Source organism: Narcine bancroftii, chromosome 3 (genome assembly GCF_036971445.1).
Source record: "Narcine bancroftii isolate sNarBan1 chromosome 3, sNarBan1.hap1, whole genome shotgun sequence".
Lineage (NCBI taxonomy): Eukaryota > Metazoa > Chordata > Chondrichthyes > Torpediniformes > Narcinidae > Narcine > Narcine bancroftii.
In genome coordinates, this window is record NC_091471.1 from 231,354,892 (window position 1) to 231,369,506 (window position 14,615).

Consider the following 14,615-nt stretch of genomic DNA (forward strand, 5'->3'; position numbering starts at 1 on the left):
TCTTTTTGCCAATTCTGATATGGCCACTTCCATTTTATTCATTCTTTCTTCTGCATTCTTAATTCTTCTTTTTATCTCATCAAATTCTTGTAATTGCCATTCTTTCACTGATTCCATATATTCTTTAAAAAAGATACATCCATTGTCTTGCTTTTCTCTTCTTCTTCCACTTCTTTCTGTTCTTCTTCTTCTTCTTCCTCTGGGTTGACCATCTGTTGTTTCCTTGTTTTCTTTTTACCCTCTTCTTTCTTGTTATCGTTATTGTCTGTGTTCTGCACCTGCTGCTGTGCTGCAGGTGTCTCTCTCAGCTGTGGAGATCGACTCCGCAGCTGTTCTCCCCTCCCGTCAGTGTGTTTTTTTTCATGCGCGGTTGCACACTTTTACTCGGCTCTGCGAGCCATTTTTGTAGTCCCGAGCCCGGGACTTCCACTGACCTGTGGGAGCGGGCTTCTCTCTCCGCGGCGGGCCTCTTCGGACAGGTAAGGCCTTCACCTTCTTCTTCCGACGTCTTTCCTTCTTCTTTTCTTCCCGTTCTTTTTGGTTTTTCTTTCTTCGCTGTCATTTTCATCACACTTTTACTTTCACTTTGTTTTGGTTTTTAAGTTTGTGCCTTTGCTTTTTCTCTATCTTTTTTTAAGTTTTCTGGAGATGGCTGGAGTTCCTCTACCGGCCACTACTCCATCACGTGACTCCGCACATTTGGCCAGGTTGATGGTGAGGCTGAACTCCTGCAGACAACTGCAGAGATTTCGGAGGTGCTGAAGGTGTTCCTGTTGGGTTCTACGTGCAATGAGAATATCGTCGAGGTAGACGGAAGTGCCATCCAGGTCTTGGCCACTTCATCCATCAGTCAATGGAATGTCTGTGCCACATTTTTGAGCCTGAATGGCATCCTTGGGAACTCGAACAGCCCAAATGGAGTGATGATGGCCATCTTAGGGATGTCATCAGGATGCACCATGATCTGGTGATATCCTCGCACGAGGTCCACTTTTGAGAATATTGTTGCCCCATGCAGATTTGCCGCAAAATCCTGGATGTGTGGCACAGGGTGGTGGCTTAGTTGAGCCAGTGATAGTCGCCACATGGTCTCCAGCCCCCAGTTACTTTAGGCACCATGTGCAGGGGCAAGACCCATGGGCTCTCTGACCATTGAATAACACCCGACTCCTTGAGCTTGCGGTACTCCTTCTTGGCCATTCGGAGCTTCTTCGGGGGAAGTCGTCTCGCCCTTGCGTGAAGAGGTGGGCCCTTGGTCAGTATGTGATGTCTGACGGCATGTCGAGGCATCTCCGCTGTGAAGTGAGGGGAAAGGATTGCTGGGAATCCCACAATCACCTTGGAGAACTCATCCTCCAAGCTGTGAACAGAGTCCAGGTGCATTGCCGGAAACCTAGCGCCCTGCAGTGCGATGGTCTGATAGGTCTCAGTGTGAATGAGTCACATACCCTTAAGGTCCACTAGGAGGCTCCGAGGAATGGTTGTGCCACTGCGGCCAGCGTGAACTCCCACGAGAAGTGACTGCCCCTGAACTGGAGCTCGGCCCTTCGAGTATCATAGGTCCATATACTGCTGTTGTTGGCAGCCTCCCACATGGGTCTTGCTAGCCTGTGCCTGGTGTCCAACTCTGTCGGAGGTTTCACGCTGACCTCTGCTCCTGTATCCACCATGAAGCGTCTGCTGGACAAGCAGTCACAGACATACAGGAAGCTCTCTCGGTGGCCAGCCGTCGTGGCCATCAGCGATGGCTGGCCTTGTCATTTCCCTGGAATTCGCAGGGGGACTGGCATCGGCGGGCCCCAGTGCCCCATCTCCGGTGGTAGAAGCACCATCTGTCGCTGGACTCGCTCCTGCCTCTCGTCTGCTGTTCCTTGCTTGACACTGTTCTGGTCTGATTGCAGGACTTCTTTACGGTAGCCAAGCACTTCTGTTTCTGTTTCCACAGAATGTCTGCCTGTGCTGCAACTTTCTGGGGCGTCAGTGAAATCTGCATCTGCCAGGTGCAGTTGGATGTCTTCAGGCATCTGTTCCAGGGACGCCTGCTCGAACATGATTCCAGGCTGCTCATCTCCCAGGAGGGCCAGCATCTAGTTGATGAGGGCCGACAGGGATCTGTCTTCAAGCTCCTCGCTCTTGCCGTGAGAGTCTGAACATCTCAGTTAATAGCTCTTTGAAGGCAGTGTAAGTACCTTTCGATAGTGGCCTGTGGATAAAGTTGGCCACTCTGTCTGCAGTCTGTGGATCCAGGGCGCTGACCACATGATAATACTGGGTGGTCTCTGGTGTGATGCCCCGGATCTGGACTGAGCCTCCACCTGGTCGAACCACACGCCGGGTCGAACTGCCCAGAAGGTCAGGAGCTTCAGGCCGACTGCACTGACTGCTACTTCGCTATCCATCACTGGGTTTAGATGCCGTCTAAACCCGTCGGGGTCACCAATTGTAGCCAACTGCTACAAAGAAACACAGAGTGTGGCAGGTTAAACTCACTCCTTTATTAGGACTGGAAAGGCTGCTTTTATACTGTTCAAGTTCTTGCCATTTTTGCCATATGAATAACAATAGCAGGGGGGGACGTCCATGCAAATGAATGCCCTTCTTCTCCAGCCTGTTTCTGCTGAGTTAGCTGGGCAGCTTGACCAACACCATTTTAGGGCTGTTGGTCTGATGCTGCCCCAGCTTCTACCCATGCCGATTTGTTGTCCTGGAAGTTGATTTAGCGATCTCTGCGTCTGCTGCCACATGATGTGCTGGCCCGATCTCCGCAATTGCAGGCCGCCACAGTATAATAGAAAGAAAGCCAAATCAGTACAGATACTGCTAAGGTTACTGTACTTAAATGCACGAAGCATTAGAAATAAAGTAGATGACCTTGTTGGACAGTCTCACTCACATTGTGGCCTTCACTGTGACATGGATGTGATTGGGAGCTGAATGTTCAAGGGTACACAGTATATAGGAAAGATAGGCAGGTAGGTAGAGGGGGTGGCGTGGCCCTGATGGGAAGTAATGATGTTAAATCACTAGAAAGAAGGGACATAGAGTCAGATCGGTTTGAGTCCTTATGGGTTGAGTTAAGAAATGACAAGGGTAGAAGGACCCTATTATCAGTTGTGTACAGGCCCCCAAACAGCAGCCAGGAAGTGGATTACAAGTTATAGCTGGAAATGAAAAAAGCGTGTTAGAAGGAAATAATTAGGGGGGATTTTAACAGGAAAGGGGATTGGGAAAGTAAGGAACGTTCTGGATTTCAGGAGAGACAGTCTGTAGAATGCCCACGGGATGGCTTTTTGGAACTCACCAGGGGATCGGTGGTTTTGGAATGGGTGCTGTGTAATGAACCGGAGATGATTAGGGATTTAAAGGTAATGAAACCTTTAGGGAGTAGTGATCATAACATGATTGAGTTCAGTTTCAAATGTGAAAAGGAAAAGCTGGTATCAGTTGTGTCATGAGTCCCTTTTCCACTGGCATCCCAGTTAATTGGCCGTGCAGTAACTCATCCCCAGGGATCAGAGTGTTCTACCTTCAACTGTCCCTTTTCCACTGGTTTTTTCAGCTGACGCTGGGGATATGAGGAGGGTTTGAGGGGGAGGAGTCACGTGATGGAGTAGTGGCTGGTCGGGGAACTCCAGCCCTCTCCGGAAAAGTTTAAAAAAAAACACAGAAAACACAAAGGCACAAACACAAAAATTAAAATAAAATGAAAGTAAAGGCGGGAAGAAAATGGCAGCGAAGAAAGAAAAGTCGAAAGCAACAGGAAGAAGAGAAGAAGAAAAGACATCGGAAGAAGAAGGTGAAGGCCTTACCTGTCCAAGGAGGCCCACTGTGGAGAGAGAAGCCTGCTCCCTCAGGTCAGTCGAAGTCTCGAGCTCGGGACTACAAAAATGGCACGCGGAGCCAAGCAAAAGTGCACAACCGCGCAAGAATAAAAAAAACACTGACGGGAGGGGGGACCAGCTGAGGAGTCGATCTCCACAGCTGAGAATGACAGCCACAGCACAGCAACAAGAAGAGAACATAGAAAACAACGAGAACAAGAAAGAAGAGAGTAAAAAGAAATCAAGGAAACAACAGATGACCAACCCAGAGGAAGAAGAAGAAGAACACAGAGAAATGGAAGAAGGGAAAGGCAAGACAATGGATATATTTTTTTTTAAAGAATATATGGTTTCAGTAAAAGAATGGCAATCACAAGAATTTAGTGAAATAAAAAGAAGAATTAAAAGTACAGAAGAAAAAATGAATAGATTCGAGATGGTCATGTCAGATATAGGAAAAAGAGTGGACAAGGTGGAAGAACGAGAAACAGCCGTAGAAATGGAAGTAGAGGACTTAAAAGAGAAATTAGAAGAATCTAATAAAAAAGTTAAAGAGACAAGAGCTGTTAGCTCAGAAGATAGATATAATGGAAAATTATAATAGAAGAAATAATATAAAGATAGTGGGCCTTAAGGAAGGTAAAGAAGGCAAGAATATGAGAGAATTTATAAAAGATTGGATCCCCAGGGTCCTAGGAAGACCAGAATTACAGGAAGAAATGGAAATAGAAAGGGCACATAGAACATTAGCCCCTAAACCACAGCCATAACAAAAACCAAGATCCATTTTAGTAAAATTCCTAAGATGCACAACAAGAGAAAATATATTGGAGAAAGCAATGAAGAAAATAAGAGAAGACAAAAAGCCACTGGAATACAAAGGTCAAAAAATTTTTTTCTATCCAGACATAAGTTTTGAACTCCTGAAGAAGAGGAAGGAGTTTAATACAGCAAAAGCGATCCTATGGAAAAAAGGACATAAATTTATGCTAAAGTACCCAGCGGTACTTAAAATAATTATTCCAGGGCAGCAAAACAGATTATTCTTGGATCCGGAGGAAGCACGAAAATTTGCAGAACAACTACAAAACAGACAGAGAGATGAAGACATGTAACGAGAGCAAAAATGACCACGAACTATACGTATGTGTGTATATGGGTATATATATATATATATATATATATATAAATGTATATATGTGTGTGTGTATGTATATATGTGTGTACATGAGTGTATGCGTAGTTAAAGGAAAATATATAGAGTATAGATAAGAATTAATAAGGGAAGAGAGGAAGTAAGGAGGGAATTAAGAGAGTGACCTTTGTTATATATGAAAATTAGAATCTTTTCTGGGGGGGGCTGGGTGGGGAGGAGTTACGGTCACTGCGAAATCAGTTGACGCTTGCGAGTAAATTCGCAAATCCAAATGGAGAGGGGAAATGTGGTTGCCCGACAAGGGATAAAGAGCAACTCAGGAAGGGGAGGGGATAGTGGGGTTAAAGAAATTTTAGATAGGAGAATAAGGGAAATGTTTGATGTTTTAGAAATGTTGTCTTATAAAGTGTTCAAATCAAGAAAGCAGAAATGGATAAGAAGGAAAGGTGATGATGAGGAAATGGAAAGGAAAGATAAACAAAGTATGAAATGGCTATGTTGAACTATATGACTAAATATTAACGGAATACATAACCAAATCAAAAGGAAGAAACTGCTAAATTTACTGAAAAAAGAAAAAATTGATATAGCATTCGTGCAAGAAACACACTTAACTGAAATGGAGCACAAGAAATTAAAGAGAGATTGGATAGGACATGTAACAGCAACGTCATATAATTCAAAAGCTAGAGGAGTAGCTATATTGATCAGTAAAAATGTGCCAATTAAAATAGAAGAGGAAATAATAGATCCAGCAGGGAGATATGTAATGATAAAATGTCAGATATATTTGGAGTTTTGGAATTTACTCAATGTATATTCACCTAACGAAGAAGATCAAAAATTTATGCAAGATATTTTTTTGAAGATAGCAAACACGCAAGGGAACATACTAATAGGAGGGGATTTTAACCTTAATTTGGATTCAAACATGGATAAAACTGGGAAAAAAATTAACAGAAAGAACAAAGTAACCAAATTTATAATTAAATTGATGCAAGAAATGCAACATTTGGATATATGGAGGAAACAACACCCAAAGGAAAAGGAATATTCATATTATTCAGGTAGACATAAAACATACTCAAGAATAGACCTATTCCTGTTATCAGCTCACATGCAAGACAGAGTTAGAAATACAGAATATAAAGCTAGAATATTATCGGACCACTCACCCCTGATATTGACAATAGAGTTAGAGGACATCCCTCCAAGAATGTATAGATGGAGATTAAACTCCATGCTACTTAAAAGGCAGGATTTTAGAGAATTCATTGAAAGACAAATTAAAATGTACTTTGAAATAAATACGGAATCAGTGAAAGATAAGTTTATACTATGGGACGCAATGAAAGCGTTCATCAGAGGTCAAATAATAAGTTATGTAACCAAGATGAAGAAGGACTACAATCAGGAAACAGAGCAGTTGGAAAGGGAAATAGCAAATATAGAAAAAGAATTAGCAATGAAGGAAGACACAACTAAAAGAAGAGAATTGGCAGATAAAAAAATAAAATATGAAACACTACAAACATATAAGATGGAGAAGAACATAATGAAGACAAAACAGAAATATTATGAACTAGGAGAAAAAACGCACAAAATTCTAGCATGGCAGCTTAAGACAGAACAAATTAAGAGAATGGTATTGGCATCAAGGAAAAAAGACAAACAAATCACATATAATCCAACGGAGATTAATGAAAACTTCAGAGAATTCTACGAACAATTATACCAAACTGAAAACGAAGGGAAAGAAGACAAAATAGATTAATTTTTAACTAAAATTGAACTACCGAAATTACAAATAGAGGAACAAAATAAATTAACAGAACCATTTGAAATAGTAGAAATACAAGAGATAATAAAAAAACTACCGAATAATAAAACACCAGGAGAGGATGGATTCCCAATAGAATTCTATAAAACATTTAAAGATTTATTAATTCCTCCCCTCCTGGAAGTAATCAACCAATTGATAAAACACAAAGCTTACCAGATTCATGCAAAACAGTAATAATTACATTAATACAAAAGACAGGGAAAGATCCACTTACACCAGCGTCATATAGACCAATATTATTACTTCACACAGATAAGATAATAGCTAAACTATTAGCAAACAGATTAGCCGACTATGTACCAAAAATAGTAAATCTAGACCAAACTGGATTTATTAAAAAAAAGACGAACAACAGACAATATTTGTAAATTTATTAACTTAATTCATGCAGTAGAAGGAAATAAAGCTCCAACAGTAGCAGTGGCTTTAGACGCAGAGAAGGCTTTTGACAGAGTAGAACGGAATTATTTATTCAAAGTATTGCAAAAATAGTTTACCAGAGAAGTATATTAATTGGATTAAAGCATTATATAATGGGCCATTGGGGAAAGTGACAGTAAATGGATATATATCAAAACAATTTAAATTAAGCAGATCAACAAGGCAGGGATGCCCACTATCGCACTTATTGTTCGCATTAGCCATAGAACCACTAGCAGAACTGATAAGAACTGAAAATAAAATAAAAGGGATAAAAATAAAAGACAAGGAATATAAAATCAGTTTATTTGCAGATGACGTTATAGTATACTTAACAGAACCAGAAATATCAATAAAAGAATTACATAAGAAATTGAAGGAATATGGAGAAGTGTTGCGATACAAGATTATCGCAAATAAAAGTGAAGCAATGCCAATGAATAATGCGGATTTCTCAAAATTTAAGAAAGAATCACCATTCAGATGGCAAATGCAAGCAATACGAATCCTAGGTATACAAATAAATAAAAACCTCGGCCATCTAAATAAACTCAATTATTATCCACTAATGAAAAAATTACAGGACGACTTGGAGCATTGGAAAGACTTACCACTAACACTAATAGGAAGGATAAACTGTATTAAAATGAACATTTTCCCAAGGATACAATACCTATTTTAGGCATTGCCAATACACTTGACGGAGAAATTCTTCAAGGAGTTAAAGAAAATAATAAGGAAATTTTTATGGAAAGGGGGGAAACCGAGGATAGCACTAGATAAATTAACAGAATGGTATAAAAAAGGAGGCTTACAACTGCCAAACTTTAAAAATTATTATAGAGCCGCACAATTAAGATACCTATCAGATTTTTATTAAACAAGGGAAAAGCCAGATTGGACTGGATTAGAACTAGATAAAATAGGGGAGAAGATACCTGAACATATATTATATAAATGGGATGAAAAATTGGAAGAAGATTCATGTAGAAAGGAATAAAACAAATTACCAATTACCAAAACTAATACTGACGCAAAATCAGCTAATCCCTTTTACAATAGATAACCTTTCCTTTAGAGAATGGGAGGAAAAAGGGATCAAAAGAATAGAAAATTGTTTTTCAGGAAATAAATTATTATCCTTTGAACAAATGAAGGATAAATATAATATAACTCATGATACAGTGTTACATACTACCAACTGAAATCCTACTTTAAGGACAAATTGGGAAGCAGTCTGAGGTTATCAGAGGGAAGTAATTTTGAATATGTGATTACAGATACAACGATAATCAAAAAATTTATAACAAATATATATATTAAACTGCAAGAAAAGGAGAATGAGGAAACAAATGGTAAAACTAAACAAAAATGGGAACAAGATTTAAACATAAAGATAAAATGAAATATGGGAGAAGTTATGCTCAGGAACTATGAGAAATACAATAAATACGAGGTTACGTATGATATAATATAACTGGATACACAGGCTATATATTACACCTCAAAAGTTAAATAAATGGGACCCAACAGTATCTGACAGATGTTTTCGCTGTAAAAAGGAAATGGGAACAACAATTCATGCAATCTGGACATGTGAGAAAGTGAAAAAATTTTGGGAAGATCTAAACCATATATTAAATAAAATCACAAAAAGTAATATACCAAAAAACCCAGAGATCTTCCTTCTAAGTAATATAAAAAACAAAGAATTTGGACTTGATTTGGATGGTGCACAAAAAAGATTTGTCAGGATAGCCCTGACAAACGTCAGCCTGGAAATTAGAAGATAACTTGAGAATACAACAATGGTATATAGAAATGAATAAATGTATTCCACTAGAAAAAATAACATATAATTTAAGAACTAATATTACAATATTTGAACAAATATGGGAGCCATACATGAAACACAATAGAGAAAACCTACCGGGGACATCTACCACCTAAAATGATGGAAGGTGAAGGGAATGAAAAGAATTGACTCAGTGGAAATTCTTGTTTGTTTTTATTGAGTGACAACATTGTTTGACGGGTTTAATGTATCTTAGATTCTGAACTTTAAATGAATGGGAGGGGAGGTAGGGAGGGTGGGATGAGAAGAGGGAGGGGGGGGTCAGAAAACGACACTGTATATACTTGAAAAGGAAAATGTATGTATCCTGATCAGTGTGGTTTATAGTGTGAAAAATAAAAAAAATTAAAAAAAAAGGGGAGGGTTCGAGGAGGTTAATCCCCGGTGTGAAATGATGTCATTTGACACCGACCGGTGTGCTGACAGTTTTCTTTTTCTACTGGTCCCTGTCCCAGTTAATTCCTGGGAGAAGGGGCCAGTGGAAAAGAGGCTAATATTTCAGTGGAACAAAGGGAATTACAGTGGTCTGAGAGAGGAACTGACCCAAGTTGACTGGAAAAGTAAGCTAGATGGAGGGTCGGCAGAGCAGAATTGGATGATATTTCTACAAGAAATAAAGAAAGCAGGATAGATATATTCCAAGAAAAAGGAAAATTATGAAGGGGAAAAAATGGCACAAATGTGACTAACAAGAGAGGCTAAGTCTAAAATAAAAGCAAAAGGGAGGGCAGACAAGGAAACAAAAATTAGTGGGAAAACAAAGGACTGGGAAACTTTTAAAAACTTATAGGAAGAGACAAAGAAAGTCATTAGGAAAAAGATGAATTATGAAAGGAAATTGACAAATAACATACAAAAGGACACAGTTTAAAAAAAAATATCTGAAGCGTAAAATGGAGACACGGGTAGATATAGGACCGATTGAAAATGATGCTGAAGAAATTATAATGGGTCACAAGAGATGGCAGAGGAACTAACGAGTATTCTGCATCAGTCTTCACTGAGGAAGACAATAGCAATAGACCTGATAGTCAGAGGTGTCAGGGAATAGAATTAAGTACAGTCAGGATTACCAGAGAGAGAGTGCTTAGTAAGCTAAATGGACTAAAGATAGATAAGTCTCCCGGACCAGATGAGGTGCACTCACAGGTTCTAAAGGAGGTGGCTTTGGAGATTGTGGAGGCATTGGAAATGATTTTCCAGAAATCAATAGACTCATGGGTCCAGAAGATTGGAAGGTCACAAACGTAGTTCCGCTGTTTAAGAAAGGAGGGAGGCAGAAAAAAGGAAATTATAGGGCTATTAGTCTGACGTCAATAGTTGGAAAGTTATTGGAATCGATCCTCAAGGATGAGGTTATGAAATATCTCAAAGTGCATGGCATGATGGGTCCAAGCCCGCATGGAAGATCCTGCCTGACCAACCTATTGGAATTTTTTTTGAGGACATCTCAGGTAGGATGGATAAGGGAGAGGCTGTGGATTTGGATTTTCCAAAGGCCTTCGATAAGGTACCTCATAAGAGGCTGCTTTTGAGCTCATGGAATTACAAGAAAGATATTAGATTGGGTGGAGCATTGGCTGATAGGTAGAAAGCAAAGGGTGAGAATAAAAGGATCCTATTCTGCTTGGTTTTTGGCGACTAGTGGTGTTCCGCAGGGGTCAGTCTTGGAGCCGCTTCTTTTAACAATGTATACTGATGATTTAGAAAACTGGATTGAGCAGTTTTGTGGCCATGTTTGGAGATGACACCAAGATGGATGGAGGAGCAGGATGTGTTGAAGAAACCAATAGGTCGCAGAGAGACTTGGACAGTTAGGGAGAGTGGGGAAAAGAACTGGCCGATGAGATACAATGTTGAGAAATGTACAGTTGTACATTTTGTACAAGGAAATAAACAGGCAGATTATTATTTGGATGGGGAGAAAATTCAAACCTCAGACATACAAAGGGACTTGGGGGGTCCTCATGCAGGATAACCTGAAAGTTGACTGCTGGGTTGGATTGGGGGTAAAGAAGGTGAATGTTGTGTTGGCATTCGTTTCAAAGGGGAATAGTGTAGAAAGGTAAAGAGGGGTTGATGAGACTCTATGGGGCACTGGGGAGACCTCATTTGGAGACAGTGTGCAGTTTTGGGCCCCATATCTTAGAAAGGATAGAGCAAGGTTGGTGAGGGTACGGAGGTTTACCAGAATGATTCAGGGAATGAGAAGAATAACATATGAGGATCACTTAGCAGCTCTTGGACTCTATTCATTACACTATAGAGAGGATCTCATAGAAACATTTCGAATAGTGAATGGATTGGACAGAGTGGATGGAAATAAGATGTTTCCTCGTTGGGTGATTCCAGGACAAGGTGGCACAGTCTTGGAATTAAAAAGTACTAATTTACAAAGAGATGAGGAGAGAAATTTCTTTAGACAGAGGATCGTGGATTTATGGAATTTGTTGCTAATGCAGCTGTGGAGGCCGGATCGTTGGGGGGAGTTGAAGGCGGGAGATTGATCGGTATCGAATTATTCAGGGTATCATGGGATAAGGTGACAAGGCCAGAACTTGGAACTAGATGTGAGAACAGTTTAGCTCAGGGAGGTTTCACAGAAAATCTGATGGGCCAAATGGCCTGCTTCTGTTCCTTTTTCTTGTGCTCTTAGGAAGGTTGGGACAGAGAGAAGGGGTGTGGTGAGGGACAGAGAGAGGTAGGGAGGGTGGGAGAGGGTGGAGGGAATGACAGAGGGAGCATGGATACAGTGGGAGGGGAGGATATGGAGGGAGAGGGAATGAAGAGGGGGGGATTGGAGGTTAGGAGGGGGGAACGGAGGGAGGGGGAAGGCACAGGGGACCGAGGACATTCACTGAACCCCCTCGCCCTCCCCTAGAACTCCTCGCAGATCCTGCGGGCGGCTGTCTTTGAGGGTCATGGATTTGTGGAATTCATTGCCACCTACAGCGTGGAGGCCAGATCATTGGGGGAATTTAAAGAGGAGAATGACAGGTATCTAATTAGTCAAGGAATCAAGGGATGGAGAAAAGGCAGGAATTTGGAACTAGATGTGAGAATGGTTTAGCTCAGGGTAGAGTGGCAGGGCTGAATGGCCTATTTCTGTTCCTTTATCTTGTGATACAAACTCTGTACACTCAAAATTTCACATTTGAAGGACTTCCCCTTATCTCACACATCCTTGCCTGAAAACAATTTATCCTAATCCACGCATTCTAGCTCCTTTCTCATTTTCTCAGTAATGGCATGGCTCCAATTTAGAATCTCAAACCGAGGCCCAGACCCATCCTTCTCCATAATTGAAACTAAGGACATCACGATCACTGGACCCAAAATGTTCCCCTACACATACTTCTGTCACCTGTCCTGTCTCGTTCCCTAATAGGAGATCCAGTATTACACTCTCTCCAGTTGGTAACTCTATATATTGATTGAGAAAACTTTCCTGAACACATTGGACAAACTCCAAGCCACCCAGCCCTTTTGTAGTCTGAGTTCCAGTGAATATGTGGAAAAGTAAAATCCCCTACTATCACAACCTTATGTTTCCCGCAGCTGTCTGCTATCTCTCTACAGATTTGATCCTCCAATTCACGTTTACTATTGGTTGGTTGAGAATACATCCCCATGAGTGTGGTCATACCATTCCCATTCCTCAGCTCCACCCATATAGCCTCATTAGATGAGCCCTCAAGTCTGTCGTGCCTGAGCACAGCTGTGATATTTTCTAATGACAAGCAATCCCACTCCCCCTCTTCTTACACCACTCCCCACCCCCCCCCCCCCCCAACCAGTTCTATCGTGTCTAAAGCACCGGAAGCCTGGAACATTGAGTTGCCAGTCCTGCCCCTCCTGCAACCAAGTTTGACGAATGGTCACAATGTCTTAATTCCACAGGCCAATCCATACTCTAAGCTCATCTGCCTTTCCTACAATACTCCTTGCATAGAAATAGATGCACCTGAGAATATTCCCACCATGTACAACCCATTGACTTATAAGTGCATATAATTTTCACCTAATCTTTTCCCTCCTCCACTCCTATACCTGCTCTGGCACTATGGTTGCCATCCCCCCTGAAAATCTTGTTTAAACTCACCAGAGCAGCACTAGCAAATCTTCCCGCAAGGATATTAGTCCCCTCCAGTTCAGATGCGAATTGGAACAGGTTCCACCAGCCCAATGATTCAGAAACTTGGAGCCATCCCTCCTGCTTCAGTTCAGATGCGAATCGGAACAGGTCCTACCAGCCCAATGATCCAGAAACCTGGAGCCCCCCTCCTGCTCCATCTCTTTAGCCACGTTTGAGCTGCGTCCTCCTCCTATTTCTAAATTCACCAGCATGTGGCTTGGGCAGCAACCACTGTCCTTCAACCTCGGCCCTAACTCCCAGAACTTTCCTTGCAGGACCCCTCACCTTTCCTACCCACCTCATTCGTCCCTATCTGGACCACGGCATCGGGCTGCTCACCCTCCCTGAGATATCTCAGACTCTGGCACCAGGGAGGCAACATACCCTTCAGGATACTTGATCTCTTCCATAGAACCTCTTCTCTGTTCCTGAACTATTGGAATTCCCTATCACTAGTGCGGCACAGAGCAAAGCTCCCTCTCCCCTCGTCCTTTCACACACTCCCAGGGTGGGACACGTAGTGAAACTCTCTCTCCCCACCTCCAAACCATCCCGTCACACACTCCCGGGGTGGGACACGGAGTGAAGCTCACTCTCCTCACTCCCCCCCCCCCAGCCCCAAACCATCCCATCACACATTCCCGGGGTGGGACACAGAGTGATGCTCTCTCTCCCCACCCCCAAACCATCCTGTCACACACTCCCAGGGTGGGACATGGAGCGAAGCTCTCTCTACCCACCCCCAAACCATCCCGTCACACACTCCCAGGATAAGACACAGAGCGAAGCTCACTTTCCCCACCCCCCACCCACCCCCAAACCACTTGGAGTGTGGCACAGACAGGAGGGCTTGGGACATCCTGACCTTGTGAAGGGGAGAGGACAGAAATGCTTACCTGAACACAAAGCTAACCTCCAACAGGTCCTCCTTGGAATCCAATGAAACAGAATCCTGGTGCCTGCTGCTTGACATACGCTTTCTATACAGGCCGATGGCCACTAGCTGTAGGGGAAAGCAGGGCTCCTTGAGGGTCTGTTCCACCATCACCTCTCCTCTCTCCAAACATTCTTTGGCCCCTATCTCTCCCCATCACCCTTTACCTTCTCTCCTGCTCTTTCATCCCGCTCCACCCCCACTCTATCCCCTTTATTCTCTCTACTATCTCTCCCTCCCCCTTTACCACCTCTTCCCACTACCAATCCCTTTCCACTCCCCCATCTCTCTCCCCTCTCTCCCTAACTCTCTTCCCATCTATTCCCCACCCTCCCACCTCCCTCTCTCCTGCCCCCTCCCATGCTCTTGCCCCTTCTCTCCTCTCACGTCCCTCTCCCAACCTCAGCCTCTCCCCTCCCTCTTCCTCATCTTTCTTTCCCCCTCATTCTAA

At 42.3% G+C, this 14,615-nt stretch overlaps 1 protein-coding gene across 2 annotated transcripts in view; it reads right to left on the reverse strand.

The window, feature by feature from the left end:
- The window catches only part of LOC138758233 (uncharacterized), a 62,305-nt gene that overhangs the window by 46,640 nt on the left and 1,050 nt on the right, over nt 1-14,615 (reverse strand). For both annotated transcript variants that reach the window (XM_069926870.1, XM_069926869.1), the window contains exon 3: nt 14,127-14,233. In XM_069926870.1, coding sequence (XP_069782971.1) covers nt 14,127-14,233 — 107 coding nt within the window. The remainder of the gene's footprint in view (nt 1-14,126; nt 14,234-14,615) is intronic.